The sequence below is a fragment of the Mastacembelus armatus genome, chromosome 7 (genome assembly GCF_900324485.2).
Source record: "Mastacembelus armatus chromosome 7, fMasArm1.2, whole genome shotgun sequence".
In the NCBI taxonomy this organism is placed as follows: domain Eukaryota; kingdom Metazoa; phylum Chordata; class Actinopteri; order Synbranchiformes; family Mastacembelidae; genus Mastacembelus; species Mastacembelus armatus.
In genome coordinates this window covers 24029789-24050393 of record NC_046639.1, presented here as the reverse complement: position 1 = coordinate 24050393, position 20605 = coordinate 24029789, and the positions used below count along the sequence as shown (strand labels likewise).

Below are 20605 nucleotides of genomic sequence, written 5' to 3'. Positions count from 1 at the left end.
AAACTAGTCACTATCATCCAGCGACCTGTCCAGGGTGTACCCCTGCCTTTCACCTGAACAGAGCTGGGATAGGCTCCAGCAGATCCCTGTGACCCTAAATAGAAATAAGCGGGTATGGATAATGGAGGATGGATGAACAGTCATTATTATCTTTTATTCCTGCCTGTTCTAATTTGTTCTAGCCCTTATTGCTCCTTATAAAAATAATGGAGTGTGGAAGAAGAGGACAGAAATGATGAAGATTATACAGTAAAGACGAATATCACGAAGAAAATTTACTCAATCGTCCTCATACCTACAATAAATCAAAAAAAATATTCATATTCAATTGATGTCTTAAGTATGAGTTACTTTTTTGTTATTAAAACTATTCTGTTAAGGGTAGTGAAAAATTCTAGTCATAGTTCAAAGAAAGCCTAAACTATGATTTTCTTATTTTCAAATCATTTATATCAAGGAAACTATGCTAAATAACTGAAATCACTTCCTTCATAATGCAGCGCCGTTTAACAGAAGCAAGAACTGCATCCTCCAAATTGAACATACATTAGAATCAACGTCTCCACAAACACCTTGATGAACGAGGATTTATTGCAGGACTGTTGTACTAGATGTAGTTTTAGCTTGGTGTCACTACTAAACTGCCACGTGGGTAAAAATGTGGATGGACAGATGAGAATAAAATGATGTTATTAACATGCCTTATCAGTGAAAGTGCTTATTATCAGGCGAGCTTAAATAGTCCTAAACCATTAGGTGGAGTGGACAGATGGTGTTTTGTTGAGCTCCAGTATTTGGAAAAGCACACACTATTGTACAGACAAAGTAATTTGGCTGCACTCAACTTCCTGTTCTCTGAAGCCAAAATAGCTTACTTAACAAAATCAGTATTTCATTGTAATTTTCTGTGAAGCTGTATTCATGCTATCCTTTTGCTTTAAATCCCCCATTGGGCTCAATTTGGAAATAAAGCTGAAAGTTGAACGGGATGACAGGAAGACCAGAGAATATATATAAAAAAAATGAAAATAAGCTTTAACAAAAAAACCTCCAGTGTAGAGAAAGAGAAATGCAAAGAAAAATCTGTGTTTCTCAAACTCAAAAACTTTCATACTGAGAAACACAGATGGGGCTAATTTACAGACTGTGCTTTGACAACTCAAGGTAGAGAAGCCAGAAGAACAGAAGGGCTGTGTAACTTAGAGACATCATGTCACGGACTATTTCCTTTTGATTTGATTTGTTTAAAATCTTAATTGATGCACCTTTAAAAAAAATAGTCTTTTCTCAGTTCTAGGGTGCATTTGAATTGTAGTCTCATCAAACTGCAAAAAACTGATCAATGAGGATACATCAATACTTTAATAGGTATAGATTTACTTCTGATTCAGCTTACTGCTTCAGGAAATTTCATAGATTTTTGCAAAAGGCAATTTAACCAAACTAAAATCGCTCTGCAGGATTTAAACTAATGTGTATCTATGACTCTAGGGCTGTTTAGTTACCAATTGCAACACTCAGCTCAGAATGTGGGATTATTAGAGGGGTAGAGTTTAAAAGAATGACATGTTTACGTAACTCCAGATTTTCTTAAATTTTTTTACCTTTTTAACCCTTTCTCAAGCTTTCACAACCTCGCCCTGCTCAAAGATGGAAGTAACTTTCCCAACAGTGATACAGATTATTTCACTGGGAAGAACTAATGGATTTAAATCCCACAGAGATGCTTTGGCCAAACTAATGAATGGATTTTATTTAAGTCTGGAAACAGAGAATGTCATGCGAACTTCAGACTCAGGCTCAGGATGCACTGAGATTAAAGATATAGATCTGTGAGAGAGAGTCTAAACCTAAAATAGCTAAAATAGGTCAGCATTAGAAGAAGCTTGAGGAGATCTTATCCCAAAGCAGCCACTTTAGACCCAGCAGTGTTATCCTGTATCTGTCCAGCTATCTGTGGGAATGGGTATGTGGTGTATAAGGGAGCAAAGCAGTAAAGAGTAAAAGAGGTATCCATTACAGAACCACAGAACCACATAGTTCCCTTTTTTCTCTATTTCAGATTTATTATTATTGCTCTGAGGGACATAACCCTAATGTCATTAAAGCACTTTTCACACTTCCATTTACTGAAAGGTTTAATCAGACTGTTCATTTCAGTTCATGAAGACTAGTGATATTCTATATTACTCTTACTGTCAACAAATCCCAGAAACTGAAGAAAATAATCATCGCATTAACCCTAACTGTATTTTTGGTCAACACACCATCCTCCCATTGCAAATATTGACAGCAACACCATATAGTGTAATCTGCAGCTAAAAATATATTGGCTAGGTATCCTAGGTGCTGAATAACTGCTAAAAACTACAGTACCCAGCTGTTTTAGGAAATAATGCAGAATTTGATCATAAATGGATATATTTCTGATGCATTACAGACTTTCCTTACAAGGAGGAACAAATTGATTCTGGTTTGGGTTACAAACGGTACTTTGAGGTGGACTGACTGAGTGGCTCTCTTTATTACATGGGGTTTGTTAACAATAGGAAAAATCCAGAATCACACCAAGTTTTGATTCAGACAAAAGATGGAGATGGAGATAACTAGATGGACAGATACAAACAGATGCATCACTTGCAGCCTTTGAGTGGATACTGCATTTGAACTGTACTAGGTGTATAAAAAGATGAATAAAATAAATCAGGTACCTGACTTATGGGTTGAGAATGATTGTTATTTCCTGGTACTGTTGCCATGATAGTGCCAAAACAGAAAAACACTCATGCAACCACAGGAACACAGCTACAAACACAGGATAGAGTCAATGAGTCTCCACTAATTAAAGCTGAAGGAGGACAACCACCACACACTCACACACACTCACACACACACATTTAAACATTAGCCAAGAAATTTGGTGAGGGCCAAATCGACGCTGACAGGAAGGGAGTGCCTTCCTTTCACCCTTTCATGAGCATTGTCAAATAAAAACACAAACACCTCATGCACAGCAGCATAACAGCACGTGTGAATGGATTTATGCAGAAATTAGGAAAACACAACCAGTATCAATAACATGTTTCCCCTTCTTATCTTTTTTTGGCCTGACATATAATCAGATAAGAAAATAGACATTAGTGGCTTTATAGGACACACTGAGAGAACAGGTTTGATACAAAATGAAAAAAGAGGCCACCCTGTCACTTCTTCTTCTGCAACAGTTTTCAGACTTAGTGCTTCTGTATTAACAGTTTATCTGAATGAACAACATTACTAATTGACATTTTCCTGAATTATTTCCTGTGGTTTACCTTTTTAATTAGTGGTATGTTTTTCTCCAATTTGCAGGTTTTTCAGAAGCTACATACATGATATCACACTAAGGACCAGAGCTACAGATGGAAATACAGGCTGTTTAGTTTGTGTGAGTCTGTAATGCTCATCACTACAATGTCTGCAGCGATCACAGAGCCCTTAGAAAAATTAGGGCATAAACGCATTGACATAGTCCACTGCCGAGGATAGGGCGCCCTCTTGTGGCAGAAGAACATCACTGCATTTTTCTACCATAATATTTAGCTCAGACTATAATTTTAAAGAGCACTAATTATGGGTCGACAGGGCTCAATAGGACCAACCAGGAGGCTCAATAGGACCAACCAGGAGTCAATTACGCAAATTAGCCCAACACATTAGGACTGTCCAACACGTGGCACGCAAACACGCACGCAGGCGCGCACATTTCTTTGTGCTTCGTGAGGATTTTTCTGAGCACGTGGAGTCGTCAGACCGTCTGAGAGGTTTTAAAGGGCACCTCCTCCATGGGGGTGTCAGCGGGAGCAGATTGGTGCAGTAGTTTCAGCTCAGTCTGGTTGTCAGAGCCGATACGCAGGAGAAACGTCCATCATTGTGAGGAACTATCAACAGGCCTCTATCAGAAAGAATAGGTGAACTTCGTGTTTTCAGAGGTCACTGTTCAAATTAACAGGCTCAGACTGTATCTGCAAACTTTGTAGCCTACACTCACACTGCCCGCCAATTATCACCCAGAAAACTTGTCTTCATAAGAGCAGTGGGCACAGCATCTTTACCAACTGCAGATGTTCTGCATGTTCAGTTATATTTAGCAGCAAATGGCCTGTATTTCTAAAATTGTGCCAAGTTGTAAGAACCTCAGTCCAACAAGCTTGTTGGGGTCTCAGTCTGGAGTCTGTGCTGTTGTGGCTTTGGGTCTGCCAGTTTCCTCCAGTTTGCAGGTGCCTTTTGACCAATAGTGTGAATCATGTGTGAATATGTGTATCCACAGTTTAATCCAGTTCAATTCAAGTTCAATTTATTTCGCTTCTATAGCCCCAAAATAGTAAAAAGTTCAATGTCTCTAATGTGTGCCATTACTCCTTGAATATGTAATGCTGCAGTGGTTAATGCCACTGACTTCAGTACAGGATAAGGCCCCGAGTGAGGGAATACTTAGTGAATATATCAGGGAGCAGAAACCCAAGGAGGAGGGAGAGGAGCAAGAACCATCATGGCAGGACAAACCCCTGCACGGCATGTACCACCGACAGATACAAGAAGTGGCTGATATCGAAAAGTCCTACCGGTGGCTGGAAAAAGCTGGACTGAAAGACAGCACAGAGGCACTGATCGTAGCGGCACAAGAACAGGCCCTGAGCACAAGATCGATAGAGGCCGGGGTCTACCACACCAGGCAGGACCCCAGGTGCAGGCTGTGCAAAGATGCCCCTGAGACAATCCAGCACATAACAGCAGGTTGCAAGATGCTAGCAGGCAGAGCGTACATGGAACGCCATAACCAAGTGGCCGGCATAGTGTACAGGAACATCTGTGCCGAGTATGGGCTGGAGGTTCCAAGGTCAAAATGGGACACACCTCCAAAGATGGTGGAGAATAACCGAGCTAAGATTCTGTGGGACTTCCAGATACAGACCGACAAACAGGTGATGGCTAACCAACCGGACATAGTAGTGGTGGACAAACAGCAGAACAAAGCCGTAGTGGTAGATGTAGCGATCCCAAGTGACAGCAACATCAGAAAGAAGGAACATGAGAAGCTGGAGAAATACCAAGGGCTGAAAGTAGAAAAGATGTGGAAGGTGAAGGCAACAGTGGTCCCCGTGGTAATCGGCACCCTTGGGGCTGTGACCCCCAAACTGGGAGAGCGGCTTCAACAGATCCCAGGAACAACATCAGAGCTCTCAGAAGAGCACAGTGCTAGGAACAGCTGAGACACTGCGAAGGCCTCTGGTACAGGACCCAAGATTGAGGAAGACACACAGACCACCTGTAGAGGTGAGAAGGGAATTTTTATATATACACATAACACGTATATTTTATATACACACACACACACACACACACATATACATAACGAGTAGTTTTACTTCAATTAATGTAGACATTGCTGATCATACAGAGAATCAATATGCAGAGGTTGCAATGTTGGTTTTTCACAAAATGGTGCTGTTACGTAACTAAACCCTCATAGGACCTTTTGAATATTCTTGAATCTCTTTCAAACTTTAAAACCCATGAACTCCTTTAGGAGGCAGTATTTATGAAAGATGACTGCAGTTTTATTGTCAATATTGTCAGAGCAGATATACAATACACACCAAACTAAAACCAGTGCAGTCCTGCAATGAATCCCCTCGGTTAGATGCTGGCATCATAACTGGCAGGGAAAATACGTCTTAAAATGTTGTGTAGGCTGCCTAATGTGAAACCCTCTGATTAAAGGATTTATTAAATTGCTCTAATAAAGAAATGTTTTATGAGTGCCGCTTTGAGAATGTAGAGGAATTATTCTACTAATGTGGCTTTTTCTGTTGCATGATTTACACACAACTTTAATAATGTGTCAACATAATTAAAAAGATCTTTCAACAGTATCATCATAAGTAAGCACTGAGAGGCGTTGAGCTCAACCTTCAAAGAAAGTTATCTCCAACCCCATGCAGGGGGTGTCTGAGGACATGCCGCCTACTGCCAGGAGATCCTTTTTTTTCTCATTAATTTTAAGAAGAGACACTGAAACCACATATCACTTTGCATATCCCAACTACTGCAGCATCAAAACATTCACTTTGTATAAAAGCACCAAATATGTTATGTACTGATTTGTTCTTTCAGTGTCAGTAAAACGGGTGTTTATAAAGGAAAAGAAGAAAATATAAAACGTAATCTTAGCAAGACAGTGGCAAATTATTATTATTATTATTATTATTATTATTATTGTGCCATGTTTCAGAAAGAACTACTGGAGTTTTACTTTATATTTATTTACAATCCCAAAATGTTACGATAATGTAACTGTGCGATCAGTTTTTTTTAAGGCCATCAATTTACAGTGAGTTCAGATTATTGTATTTGTTGTGACAAATTGACCTGTTTTTCTTTTCCCCTATGAATCGTAACATTTTGCTTTTTGTACAAGGCCATGCAGTGGAATACAACCTGTCATGCTCGCTGCAAGAGCACTTGTTAGCCTGTGGGGTATTTTTCTCTGGCAGTATTTACTCACGATGACTTTTCAACAAGGATGTTTGAAGTCATTTGAATAGCATCTTCTTATCTAAATACTTAAAGCGTTTAAAGGGGTTTGTTCATACGATGTGTCAGCCAGTTAAATTTTCCACATGGTGTCATCAATCCAGTTTTGTTGGAATTGCGTTCTTATAAGACATGGTCTATAGGCTTTACAAGAGACAACAAAATGCACTCTGAGAACTAGGATTCATTCAGCTTAACAATAATTCAATGTGATTCTAAATAAAACACAAATAGGTCATTATGTAAACAACCTCTCCAGACTCAGACAGAAAAAAAACAAACTCTAATAGACCAAGGTGAGTGATTTAAAATGATAAACATACCATCTCAGTAACCTAATTATTCAGGACGTAGTAATCTAGGAGGTCACACCAAACATGAACATTAAATTCCTCACATTTTATGTTTTGTATCATTAGTAGCAGAAAATAAGTTATTAAGGGTTTTGAACTTTGAGATATCCCCTGAATAAAATTAAAAACCTCCCAAAATATAATATACTCACCGGTAATCGTGACCAAGGTTTCCAAAACATCTGAGAACAAATTAACACAAGAACAAATGCATGTTTATATTTTACAGTGTACACATGTTCTTTCATGGTCAGTTGGATTGATCAGATTACAACCTTGGCTAAATTAAATCTGATTTGTCAGATACCATTTTTTCAGGATCTCATGCTTTTGACTTCATCACATACAGTATGTAACAACTTTTTAGTGATTAAAAAGCAGAAATTGATGAAGAAAATTGCAAATGTGTGAAACTACAAAATATTAGTTAAATAATCCATGTTAGGAATTAGAACTATAGTAACTTCTGATGTTTTGCTGAAGCTGCAAGGGTGTGAGTGTTTTTTATTTTATTTAAAGAGGATTCTAGTCTTTCTTCTCGTCTCTGCCAACGCATAACTCAGCATCAATTATTATAATTAAACGAGGTCCCATGATCAGGAAAAGGCGTTTTACAGGTTTCTGAGTCAGTGTACCTGGAGAGAATATAAACGTCGCCTTTAGTTCCAAGACAGTCTAACCCGACAACTGCTACTGTTGCAAGTACATCCTCATCTAATCATCCCAGCAAGGTAAGGTTTGAATTTTTGTCTTGATAACATTGGCTGTTTGATGCATCTTGATCTGATGAATCCAAGAGTTCATTACAAAACCATTTAATACTTTTTGGGGTTAGTTTGTCTGCTAGTATCAGGAAATACTACTGTTATTATTGAAAAGGTACTTTCCCTTTTGTAATTGAGGCTCACATTTAGAGAGTGTGAACATATTTTCATGGTAGCTTTGCTTTTCTAACATATTTTTACACAGATGGCATCACATCTGTACTTCATTGTGGTCCTCTGTTTGACAGCTGGACTCTGGACAAGAACAATGGTAAGTAATGTGTAGAGTATTATACGAGCTTGTCCAAACCCCATTTAAATGATAATGTGTCAAATAATGTCATAAAAATAATTAATGAATAATGTCGTCCACATAGCTCGTCAGTTCAGCAAACAAATACACATCAAACTCAAAGAAAGAGGCAGGTTTATGTTACTTTAGTATTAATAATGTTTTCTTTCTGTTCACAGGCACAAGAATCAGAAGTAGACGGTTAGTACCTCAGAGAATTGTAAAGCCACAATGCTGAGGATGCTGATGTGTAGCATCCTCTCGATGTCTTCGTTTATATCATTAGTTCTGGCAGAGTAAGACTCAACCAACTTGTCATATCTAAACATGTCTACTGATGAGACATTCACTTGCTCTGGGCATGTGCTCAGTATATAATCTTAAAAAGCTGCAGGGCTGAAAAAACTACTCCCAGTTTAAACAAAGTTTGAGATGAGTAATAATCCAGCAGGGTTTGATTTGGAAGCAGCAGTGACGAAGCTTTGGTGTCTGATAATTCCTTATCCAGTTTCATCCATATAGAACTCGTATTAGCCTCAGCTGATCTCACTTACTGAAGAAATGTGAGTAAAATCATTTGTTTTCTCCGGTCAACTATGACTCAATCTGTCAGAAGACGACTATGAAGTGTGCTGTGTAAAATGCCCTCCTGGATGGACTCAGTTTGGTGACAACTGTTACATTTTCTACTTCAATGCAAAGGACTGGGCTGATGCTGAGGTAATTTCTGAAACGATATCAGTTTGAACTCCTACACTGTGTTGTTTTTTAAATCGTTCAGTAGAAGTCGTGTGTTAATGAAGTAGTGTATCACTCTGATTCGCCCTCATCTAACTTGCTCCATACTTATGTTTTTATTGCTCCATTCTCTGCTCCCTTTCTTCACTAGGTTTCCTGCATTTCTGTTGGTGGGAATCTGGCTTCAATCCACACCCAAGATCAATATAACTTTGTTACAGAGATGATTAGCAGGTCGACTGGTAGTGCTGCACGAACTTGGATTGGAGGCCACGATGCAGTAAAGGTGAGTGATTTAAAATGATAAAAACATTGTAATGTGCCTTATTTAAATACACTGTAATCTGTATATAATTTGGTGACAGTCACAAAACGGACTGACTCATCTTTGGAAATCAGGACATCCATTTTGTTTTTCTGCAATTCTGTTTATCTTCACTGTGCTGGAATGATGGCAGAGGTCTTACTGATGGTAAAATATGTTTTTTCAGTGAACTGATCCTGATGTTTTCTTTCAGGAGGGTGTCTGGCTGTGGAGTAATGGTGAAAAGTTTGATTTTACATTCTGGGCAAAAGGGGAGCCCAACAACGTTGGTCAAAATGAAGATTGTTTGGAGTTGAATTATCAAGGTAATTTCTCTGTTGTCCTCAATATGAGAATCAGGTTTCATTACTGAAAATAGAAATTTTTAACATTTGTACCTTATTGCCTGATTGGGTTTTGGTATTTCTAAATTATAATGAGAGCTACACGCAGGTTCAGAAGGTTAATTTTGACTTGCGATTAACTCACAGACAATGTAAAGACAATTAATACTTAATACTTTTGATTATTTCCTAAATAGAAAATGCCAAAATCATTTCTTCTAGCTTTTAAAATATTAAATTATTCTATATTTCTTAGCCTGCTACCTGAGTAAACTGAATAACTTTAAAAAATATGTCCTATGGCTTTAGAAAATTTCAATGGACATTAATTCAGAAAATAATCGCAACGTTCATTAAAAGTGAAAGAAATCATTAGCTGCAGCACTAATGGTTTGTTTGTTTTTGTCCTTTCCAGGCAAGCCAAATGATTGCGACTGCAAGTTTAAGAACCCTTATGTTTGCAGCATGAGACTGTAATGGGCTCCTCCAGGAGGTTGTCAGATTCCCTCCGGTCTTGTCATTTTCACCAGGATGTAAAACCTTGATGACATCCCTACTGGCAACAATACAAATTTCACTGTGATTAATAAACAGTATCCTACTCAGCATGTCTGTGTGTCTCTGTCAAACCAAACCTCAGTTTCTTTCTATTTTCAGCTTGGTTCCACACTGAAGTGTACAACACACAAGTATTATGCATTTCCTCTGTAGTAGAGCACCTGTCTAATGCACGTTGTTACATTTTTAAAACTGATACCATCAAAAGCCTTAGAGAAACCAAGAAAAACCAAAACAAACTAAACTGCTATGACAACTATGATGGAAGTTTTGTGAAGGTGCAGCTCTGTTATCTGTGCAGAGCTAACATGTAAAACAAACAAACTTCTCATTTATTTGTCAAGATAAACAGTTTTCTCTTGTGCTTCATATTTCCCCTAATAGAGCTATGACCTTATAAATACAAAGTCTGGAATATAGAAAACACAAATCATCTCAGTGAAGACCAAAAGAATTATTGAGTTATTGATAAACTAGATCTATGTTGTTGATCTCTGGGTAGGTCACAGGATTTAGGTCTACTGCTTTGGAAAGTTGTCATAGTAGCACATGTAAATTTTCATCATGACAAGTGCAAAGTAAACTTTAGGTCTATTCCATTAACATAGAAGAATCTACCAGGAACATGAGCATTTGAACATATTTGACTGACCATATACCTACTTTGCTGTGGAATTGTCCTATTCACTTTAAATAAATGGCTATTTCTTTAAGCATTAATGACAGCTTGAATGAGGTTGAATGCTGTTTGGGGGGATCTTGGTAGAAGTCCCTAGTCCCCTACTGCCTCATATCCTGCTGTGTTATGGCCATGATCTATTCATTAGGCCATACGTTAACACAAATCAGTTTATAGTAATATTCCAACCTTAATTTTTGTTGGGGATACTTAAAATACCTGCATTTTCTAGGTGTCTCTGCAGAGACAAGTTATCACCAGTAGTGTACATGTCCATCAGGTGAGCAAAGGCTTTATGTTTACAACAGATTTTGCATTTATTTTGACAGGGATCTTGGATCCACGCTCCAAACCATGTTGGATGGGCTATTGGAGGAGTCTCCACTCTATGACACAAGGTAAGACATCCAAAACCAAGAACAGAAATGGGACTGATGTAAATGTGATGTAAATTGTGCACAAATTACAAATTTCTATTTTGATTAATAAACATTAAGCATTTTATTACAACCAACAAGAGCAGAGATGCAATATTAAAGACCAACTGAAACACCTGACATTGTTTTTACACTAACTTAATGAAAACTAAACCATAACTACGGCATTTAGATAAATTCATGGAAAACATTCAAATTACCTTTAAAGTTACATATTTGAAATCCGAGTCCTGTAGATAACATGATTATGTACAACATTTACAACGTAGTACCATCAAAATTAGGTTGACATTTTTACACTTAATGTAGACAAAAATGTAAAGAACCAGACAAGCAGACACTAAATTTAATTTTCATGTGTTTGACTACGTGATTGAAAATGAGATAGTGGTGATGTCAATTGTGGCCATTAGCAAAACACTGAGAACATGGAATGGATAGCCTGTTTGTTATGTTGGCTACATAAAGCTACTAGTTAACTGCCATTGTTAAACAGACCAACACATCTAAATAATTCTTGTTTGTAGTGAAGTATATTTTAAAACCCAGCCCCAACGGTTTCCATGTAACAAAACAGATATGTGCTTTCTCTGCAATTACATGATCAGGAAGAACCCTTGAGATTAAGGTAAAAGGCATTGTCATTACAGCAGTATGCTATATTGCAAGAGCAAGTCAGTATTCAGAAGACAATCTGAAGGTAAAAGAAACTGGGCTGAGATATAAAGAGCATAAAAAGGCAAAGACATTTAGTGTTCGAGACATGCATCTCTATTCACAGTATTCATCGATGAAGACTAAGGTAGTTTTCCTGCCTCCTCTAGTAAATGATGGAAATGGAGGCACAAGGTTCACATGATTGTAGCAGCCTCAGTTGCCCGAATAAAAGAAGAGTAACAACAGGGGAAAACAGCATGCAGTGAGGGAAGAACGGTGTATGGACCTCTCACACAGTAGTTGTGTTAAAGCCAAATTTGTAATATTGACCCAATTTCAAAGACATCTTTAACTGTTCAATATCTCAAGTGCAAAAAAGCAGATCTAGCCTAACCTCAGCAGAACACAAGGGGAGCCATTTCAGTAGTAAATACTAAATTATTCCACACTCGCTTCCTTTTATTTACTGGGGGTGATTTTGTCTAGCCCTGGCCAGGTAGGTATGTAATAGCGAGGCAAAGTGCCTTCCAATAGCCTCTCCATCCACAATCCCAAGCGGTCCAGTTTGTGGTGGATCTGGAGGGTGGATATGCTGCGCGATCTGTTGGGTTTGCGCGATGGGTGGTCATCACGAGAACTGGACCTCGATCTCACCCCTGAAGAGCCCCCTTCATCCTCTGAGGACTTACTGTCGAGGTCTTCACCGGTGTAGACGGGTTTAAACAAGCAGAGATACTTTTTGTAGCCGTTAAGTGCCAGCACATGTCCAGTGTAGTCTATCTTGTAGTTTCCCCCGTCATCCTCGTCTGCATCAATCTGCATGGTGTCCTGGGCATATTCCATCAGCATGTTCATCCACTCGCTGTGTTTGTCAATATTCAGGAAGGAGAAATGCAGTGTCAAGCTCCTGGGAGAAGGTTGAAAGAATTAATGTGATGAAGTATCTCTAAACATGATTAAATACACGTAAATCAATGGATCTTGTTTGTTCCACAACAGTGGAAATGTTTCTCACCCTGTGAAGGAGTAGACTTCTTTGGCAAACTTGCTAAGCAGAATGTTCTTGGAGGCATCAGTGAGCACCAACACTATGTTCATGTGTCCTGGTCTCAGCTTCACCAAGTTGCTCATGTAGGTGATATCTGTCAGCTCTGTCACCTCCACAAAATTTTTCTTGGGAGGCCGACTAAAATCAACAGAAGCAAAGTGGTTAACAACATGGTGATACATCGGGCACTGGACAAAGTGGGAAAACTATTTGTCTCCTTGCCTTGAAGTACCGGTCCCTGGTGACCCATTTTCTGCTTTTGATCCATCTTTGGCCTTTGGTTTAGTCTGTTTATCTTCCCCAGAGTCACTGAAAATGCACAAAGTGGGTTCTCAGGCATAGAGAAGTAAAATTAATATTATTACAGCTCTGTTCTCTTTTCCGACACTTTAGCTTTCTTTATACAGTGTCTTCCAAAGATCCCAGGAAAAGATCATGTAATTTCTAATTTCTAAGATTACAGCAGTTCTGTTGAACAACAGACCTGAAGGCCTGGATGACCACAGTTCCAAACAAGATGAACAAGGCAGAGAAGATGAGGGAGAGAAGAGGCATCATCTCACGCCTGCAAGTCATCACAGAAACAATGCTCATATCTCAAGTGTGTTCTTCCATGAAAGAAAACTTGTTTGCAAATGATGCATTGCTGTAGCTCAATTTCAAACTTCAGATGAAATGAATCTCACTATTACATCAAAATCTTAAATTGAAATTTCTACTTGCCAGTTGTTATGTAGAATATCATCGATTACTTCAGAGAGGTAATCATAAGATGCATAAATCCAGCGAATTACAAACATCTAAGGAGATAAAGGATTACATTTCGTAACAGTGTTTGACTATAGCAACACAACTCATTTATTGTCTTCAACCCAAACTCAAAGACAACACACTGAGGCAAACTCATTATTGAGCTCAGGCAGCATGGCATCATGGCTGAGAATAGATGGGTCCTTCTGAAGTCGCTCCAGCTCATCCAGAAGAAGTTGCTTGTCCTCCTCGCTGCCATTCCAGGCAGTCACTGGCTTAAACAGGGCCTTCCCTGCAGTATTGCGCCTCTCCAGTATCACAACCTGCACAAACAACAGAAAGATAACTCGTAACTCATGACAAGGAAATATTTTATAAAGGGGGTGTTCCAGCTGTTATGGCAGTGATGCATAACCCTTGAAATACCTGCTTCATCTCAAAATGCTGGCATTACTCTATTATTCTGCTGCATGTTTAAACAACTTAACTTCTATATCTTAAAGCAACATCAATTCACAAATCCCCATGTAGATCCATAGTGGAAATGGCAGCTGAGTGGTTGGATATAAGTGAGTGTACCTGTGGTTGTGACTGTGTACTGTCCTTGTTCTGCATTAGGATGTCACAAAGTGGCTGCTGTAGCCGTTGGTACACGTAGGCAAATCTTACAACCTCCTTAGTATTGGTGGAAGCAAATGAGAGAAACGCCTGGTTTCCAGAAGAAAAGGTCTCTTCATCACCAGTGATGAGCAGGACACAGTATCTGAGGGGAGCACAGACATTACGGTATGTCAGTAAATACAAATTACATATTGTAAAACATCTCAAGTAAAATGTTAAAATGACGATAAAAATGTATTGAGCTTAATTCCGCATGTCAGGTGTGTATCAGGTGTGAACAGATTTAGATGATCTTACTTCCTGCGTCTATGGAACTGTTTGACAGGACAGAGCTCATCAAAGAGCTTCTGATTGACCAGCCGTGGCGCAAGGAGGAATTTGTTGTTTGACATGAACTCGTCAATAATTTGCTTTTTCATTCCTTTGGCCTGTACAGAACACATATAACCACATAGAAAAAAAATGAGGTGGCATTTTCTCTGGACATGGGTGAAACAAGTTCACGTCAAACACAAAAACAACAGTAAAAGATCAAATGAAACCTGTAGAAAACAGTGCTTCCTTCAGGCTCAATCTGTCTGAGATTTACCTGTATAATGTCAGCAGGCTTGTCAATGTTCTCTTTGAAGACCAGCATAGTTGGAGCATAAGTGTTAATATTAAACTGTTTCTGCAGATTGGCAGTCTCTGAAAGGCCCTGGTCCACATAGCCAAACTGCAAGTAGTCCTTATAGGCAAAAGCTGTCAACTATGAAGATGCAGAAGTAAATTATAGACCGACTTTGAGTAATTCAGTTACTAAGTGAGTGGCACCTGGGATATATTTCACATTAAAAACTAAAAGAAAGGGGCCTACTTTGTACAATAGAGGAACAACAGGCACTTGGTCAAACAGAAGCACATGTGGCTTGTTGAGCTCATGCCAGCTGTTCAAAAACTGCAGGTCATTCTTGTCTGTGACCTGAAATTGGGAAAATGCAAACTGTAATTTATTTTGTGGAAACGTGCCACATATACAATGTTTATCACAAAACAGGCAGATATTTACCCGTTCCACAAGTCTCTGAGGAAGAAGGTCTTCTACAAACTGCTTCAAGTGCTCCTTTGCTACAGCATAATGGAAAAACGTCACTTTGCCGTTGATAACTCCAAGTATTGATGGGGTGCGATGAGCACCGAGGTGATTAGCTAACCGTCTCTCATAGCCAACATCCACCACACCTATTCCAACACCTGCAAAAACAGGATATCCACAGACATACACACATCAGCTTTTTCAACACATCCTATCCAATTTCACAGAGGGCCGGGGCACTGGATCATTTTGGATTATATATGTGTGTATGTGTGTGTGTGTGTGTGTGTATTACCAACCTAGAGTCTCCATCTCCTGCACCACCTCTTTCCACACTGGCTCGATATGGATGCAGCTGAAGCACCAGTCAGAGGTGATCTTTATCAGATATGGTCTCTTGTAGCTATCAGGCACCACGTCATTAATGTACTGGTTAAAGTGCAATGTGTACTTGCTGTCAGCAAAGTCTCTGTGGTTCTGGCCGTTGAAGGGAAAGTTAAAGAAAGACTCATCAAAGTAAAAGTTGTCATGTTGCTGTCCATAGCGACCACTGCCGTATGGCTGGGTGTCATCAGTCTGTCCATAACGATCATAATTGGCACGTTTGTCTTCGTTAGACAGGATCTAGATTTTAAATGGAACAAATATTAACAAAGGAGATAATTTCCTCTCAGGCATGGGTTACTAGTTTGTATCATAACTTATATACACATACCACACAATATATTACAGAATTAGATTTTAGACTAACCTCATAGGACTTGGTAATCTTGATAAACATGTCCTCAGCACCTGGATTTTTGTTTTTGTCAGGATGCCTTGAGAAGACAGTGCTCATCAGTTAAGAAGTGACTGAGATTTACGACAACACATCACTGCCATGTAAAAATATTTACCATTCCTTTGCAAGTCGCTTATAGACCTTCTTGATCTCTGCTTGGCTCGCTCCCCTGCTTACTCCTAAGATTTTGTAGGGGTCCATGTCAGGCCCAGCATGGGTGACCCCAGTGAGCAGCACTGAGAGCAGCAGCAGTACAGCCAGTGACATGTTGGACCCTGCCATCCCAGTTACCTTCAACACATCACAACAACTTATCAGCATCACACCTGAAATCATGACACAGCTGCTGTTTGCCTTAAAAATCACTTCACCTATTAATGATGATGTAAATAGCGTTATAGCATGCTAACTACAGGTGCTAGCTATATGACAGCAGCCTAAAACAGCAACATACGTGTATTTGCATATTATGATCCTGCTGACAGGTTACTGGGCTGTGACAGTTTCCCTCTAGGATAAAAACGTTCACGCAGTTTTTTACATTGGGGTTAGTTACGTTGCTACAGCGGTTAGCTGTCTCACCGCAACACCCCGCATATTCCTAGTCACCTCGGGCAGATGCGGTCAGCTGCTGCTACGCCACATATTTGGTGAAGGTTTTGATGCTCGTCAGCTTTTGGTTTAACGTTGAATAATTAGGGAAAAAAATAAAAATGGATGCGAAGGGCGGGTTGAATCGCATCCCGCTGTTCCTCCAGGGCAAGCTGACAACCTGCTGCTGCGAAGCAGGCGTAAAGGGGGAGGGGCCAGTGTCGAAAGTAATCCTGGGAGATGGAGTATTTGGTGATATCTTTTTGGCTTCGATGGAAGGTGTGTGTTTGTTGATGATCGCAGCACCGCGCGTTTTAGCGTGACCGCCTCGCGGTAGTTTAGGCGTGTGGGGGCGGCGCATGGTTAATAAAATCAAACGCACCCTGTTTTTTTTTTTTTCGCTCTCTCGGTGGACCAATCAGAGTACAAAGTGATGTAAACACGGAAGTAAGTAAAGCAACCGAGCTCATATACGAGAACCAGTAACAAATACAGCATCGATTTTTTTTGTTTTTTTTTTTTTTTTTGTAAACGAACTGGCATATTTTAGGACACTTCCTCTGTGAGTCTCATTCAGGGCGTTACATTTACACAGAATGGACGAAAGACACAAGAAGATCCTTCAGCGCAACAGGACTAATCTCGTGAGAGACCTGGACCCGTCAGACCTGTATGATTTCCTTCTCGAAAAAGGGGTTTTTACCCAAGATATGATCGAAGAGATCAAGGTAGGCCAGCTAACCAGGTCACACCCCTGAGGTTCATGTTGTGTTAATGTTTCACGTTCAACGCAACAGCTACTCAATGTAATGTTGGCACACAGCTGATACGCTGTTTCCTGTCAGGGCTCTGGGACCAGACGGGACCAGGCCAGACAGTTAGTCCGGGATCTAGAAACCCGGGGGAGTCGGGCCTTTCCGTTATTTCTGCAGTGCCTCCAGGAGACAGGTCAGCACCGTCTGGCAGAGCTGCTCCAGACTGGAGGTCCAACAGCAGCTCATCTACAGCCTGCACCTCCCACTGAGGCTGCTCGGCCTGTCCTCCAGCCTCTCCCAGTTTGTATGTGTCTGTGTTTCTATACATTTTTGTGTGTCCTCCCTGGTATTGTGATATGAACACTTGGTTGTGTGTTTTTATAGCCTCTCCAATGGATGCAGATAAGCAAAGAAATGATTATGGCCCTATCTGCCCAATACAGAAACCCAATAATACTCCCAGTAAGTTATGCACTTACCTTCATATGCATTTTATACATGATACATTATATTCCTCGTTGTTTAACCAATATTGTTGCTCATATCACAGCACCGGAAAGGGGGGACATAAAGCTGCCACCCAGAACAAGGCACGACAGTATTCAGGTAAGCTCTGTTTACAACCCACTACACCTGGTCTTTGCAGAAAGAAAAAGGGTGCTGTCAAACCTTTTTCATCTTATATTACATACTCATGATATTCTTACGCCTTGACTTCCTTTTTTTACTCTCTGTGCATGTTAGAACTATAAAATGGACGCCAGCCCATGTGGACACTGCCTTATTATAAACAATGTGGAGTTTGAACATGAGTCCGACCTGAAAAATCGCATTGGGTCTAACATTGACTGTGACAAGCTGGAAAGAAGATTCAAGGCCCTTAACTTTATTGTGGAAGTCAAGCAAAACCTAAAACAGAGAGTAAGAATATTTTGTTCACCTTCTGTGTGTGAAAACACTTAAAACTTGAAAATCACTTTGGTTACGCTGATATCTCAACATTTCAGCAAATCAAACTCGCACTGTCAGCTCTGTCGAAGAAGGACCATTCACTGTATGACTGCTGTGTGGTTATCATGCTGTCACATGGTACTGAGGTATGTCACATGGTACTGAGGGCAACCTGTTCTGCTTTCCTTTTCTTCAAAGCAGTTCACACTAGTTGTAATAAAGAGAGCAGTGTATGATAAAAGTTGTTTCATCATCCTTTAATTACTAAACACAAAGTCGATTTAATTATTCATGACTTCATATGTCAGTTTGTGTGTGTAGAGATGTTGTAGTCATAACTTGTTTTTATCATCTGATATGTACTAACAAAATCAGACTAGAGCTTTTTTCAAGATCCAGATGATGTGTACTGTCAGATCTGTCAGCTTATATCTGTGTTTATAGGTGAGTCACAGCCGCTTTCCCGGTGCCGTGTATGGTGTGGATGGACAGTGTGTCCCAGTTCAGCAGGTCACAAACTACCTCAATGGCCAGCATTGCCCTTCTTTACAGAGCAAACCCAAACTTTTCTTCATCCAGGCTTGTGGAGGAGGTAGCCGACACCGAACACTCTGTTGAATAAATCCAACTAAAATTTATGTCTGAAATGCATAGTACTACTTGCAGTGTTTCTAAGTTACACATGTGCTTTTGAGTGGTCTCATAGGGAAATGTGTTCTTGTCTTTGAGATGAAAGAGACATGGGCTTTGAGGTTTCCCCTGATGAAGTTGAACCATCCATTCGTGGAGCAGATGACCAGACAGACGCCATTCCAACGTCCTCCAGCAGCGACTCTCTGAGCATGTCGGACGAAATGGATGCCAGGGCCTCTCTGCCCACCCCGAGTGACATTCTGGTGTCCTACTCAACTTTTCCTGGTATGTTTCTGTCTGAATTTGTGTGTTTCACTCATGTGTATGTTTATTTTTGAGAAGATGATATAATAAAAATAACTCTTTGACCATGTGACAAATACAGGTTATGTTTCTTGGAGAGACACCCATTCAGGTTCCTGGTACGTTGAGACACTGGATCGTATCCTTGAGAAAAATGCTGAAACTGATGATTTGGTCACAATGTTGATGATGGTAGGTGGCTTTCATACAAGCAAAATTAGCTTGGGCTCCATTGAATCCCTTTGATCACTTAGTGCTTTTTAATCGAAACTTAGACATATCTGATTATTAACTGTGCTCATTTCCAGGTTAACAACGAAGTCTCACAAAACTCTGCAAAAGGACTCTACAAGCAAATGCCTGGTTCCTTTAACTTCCTACGCAAACTTCTTTATTTTCAAACCCAGTCATCACCCAAGCAAATTTCAGGTTGATCACGGTTTCACCTTCATTCGCTCAGATCATGTCTGAGTAGAGCATAGTACTACTTGCAAATTGTATGAATTTGCTTTACTGTGACTGTGCTTGTACTGGGACAATTATGTCTTACTGTAGTTTTCTGTTTCTGTCATGTCTTGTGTTTTTATTCTGTGGTGGAACTTTAATTATGAGGAAATTTTGGGAAAAAAATATATGTGCCTACTGTGAAAGTGTGATTCAGGTTAATTTTTCAGGGTTGACAATTTAATGATCAATTTTTACTCTGGAAATTGAAAAGACTTTTTGTAAATGACTTTTAATGTATTGTTTTTTTTTTTTACCAAATGGGATTTTGTCAAGTTATTTTCTATAAAAATGGGTTGTGGTAAGCTTTCCATCGATGACATATGAGCCACATATGACAGTTTAATATGTCCTCCCATTGTCAAGTGTAGTTACATATGCAGTGTTTCCTCCCACTGAGAGGTGAAACATTTCATGTTCTTGGGGTATCTGCTCATGTTGCCTACAGCTGCCTAGCCCAGAGAGTCCATCACACACTGTGCTACAGACACTCTTGTGTAATGCACTGCAGTGGGCAGTCCCCATCTGTTGAGCTAATCGTTTATTGATATTAAAGTCTTCTTCCCAGCATAAATCTTAACCCCCCAGCCAGAGGTGATAGAAATTATATCTAAAATTTATGTTGTTACTTTTCATTTAGATTCTGTTTGGCACTAGTGTAAATTACTAGACTCTTATTGCCAGTAGATGGTGTATGTGAGTTACAGAAAAACCTGATCTCTCAGATGCCCCTTGTGATTCTTTGGGTTCCATCCATTACCACAAGGGATCTTCATGAATTTAGAACTGGATCCTTTTCGTTTCTCTTCCTTAACACACCAATAAACATATTCTATATCTATTTCAAATGTAGGTTTATTTCAAATAATGCAAACAATGAAATCACTCTGA

The 20605-nt window shown here is 39.6% G+C and overlaps 3 protein-coding genes across 6 annotated transcripts; 2 read left to right on the top strand and 1 right to left on the bottom strand.

Annotated features, from left to right (window-relative positions):
* Nucleotides 1-7563: 7563 nt before the first annotated feature.
* On the top strand, nt 7564-9977 carry LOC113145750 (galactose-specific lectin nattectin-like). Of its 2 annotated transcripts, none has more exons than XM_026332808.1 (7): nt 7564-7660; nt 7899-7964; nt 8165-8186; nt 8602-8705; nt 8875-9009; nt 9242-9353; nt 9787-9977. In XM_026332808.1, exons 2-7 carry the CDS (start codon nt 7899-7901, stop codon nt 9846-9848), a joined length of 501 nt encoding a protein of 166 aa, XP_026188593.1. In that variant the 5' UTR covers nt 7564-7660; the 3' UTR covers nt 9849-9977. The 2 variants fall into 2 exon arrangements, with proteins under 2 accessions (XP_026188593.1, XP_026188592.1); XM_026332807.1 differs by having other exon boundaries at nt 7569-7660; nt 8599-8705.
* Nucleotides 9978-11596: 1619 nt separating this feature from the next.
* dnajc16 (DnaJ (Hsp40) homolog, subfamily C, member 16) lies at nt 11597-16753 on the bottom strand. 3 transcript variants are annotated; one of them, XM_026333534.1, is made up of 15 exons: nt 16560-16753; nt 16093-16268; nt 15948-16014; nt 15496-15820; nt 15170-15354; nt 14978-15082; nt 14711-14869; nt 14419-14549; nt 14080-14263; nt 13644-13823; nt 13474-13550; nt 13235-13315; nt 12973-13059; nt 12718-12888; nt 11597-12609 (listed from the first exon to the last, which is right to left on the bottom strand). In XM_026333534.1, the coding sequence occupies exons 1-15, from the start codon at nt 16572-16574 to the stop codon at nt 12162-12164; spliced, it is 2391 nt and encodes a 796-aa protein (XP_026189319.1). In that variant the 5' UTR covers nt 16575-16753; the 3' UTR covers nt 11597-12161. The 3 variants fall into 3 exon arrangements, with proteins under 3 accessions (XP_026189319.1, XP_026189321.1, XP_026189320.1); XM_026333536.1 differs by having other exon boundaries at nt 16587-16753; XM_026333535.1 differs by lacking the exon at nt 16560-16753 and adding an exon at nt 16432-16549.
* A 330-nt stretch (nt 16754-17083) lies between these two features.
* casp9 (caspase 9, apoptosis-related cysteine peptidase) lies at nt 17084-20557 on the top strand. The gene is made up of 10 exons (XM_026333247.1): nt 17084-17296; nt 17414-17627; nt 17708-17785; nt 17874-17929; nt 18068-18244; nt 18331-18420; nt 18719-18866; nt 19004-19192; nt 19293-19402; nt 19519-20557. The coding sequence occupies exons 1-10, from the start codon at nt 17165-17167 to the stop codon at nt 19642-19644; spliced, it is 1320 nt and encodes a 439-aa protein (XP_026189032.1). The 5' UTR covers nt 17084-17164; the 3' UTR covers nt 19645-20557.
* Nucleotides 20558-20605: the final 48 nt, after the last annotated feature.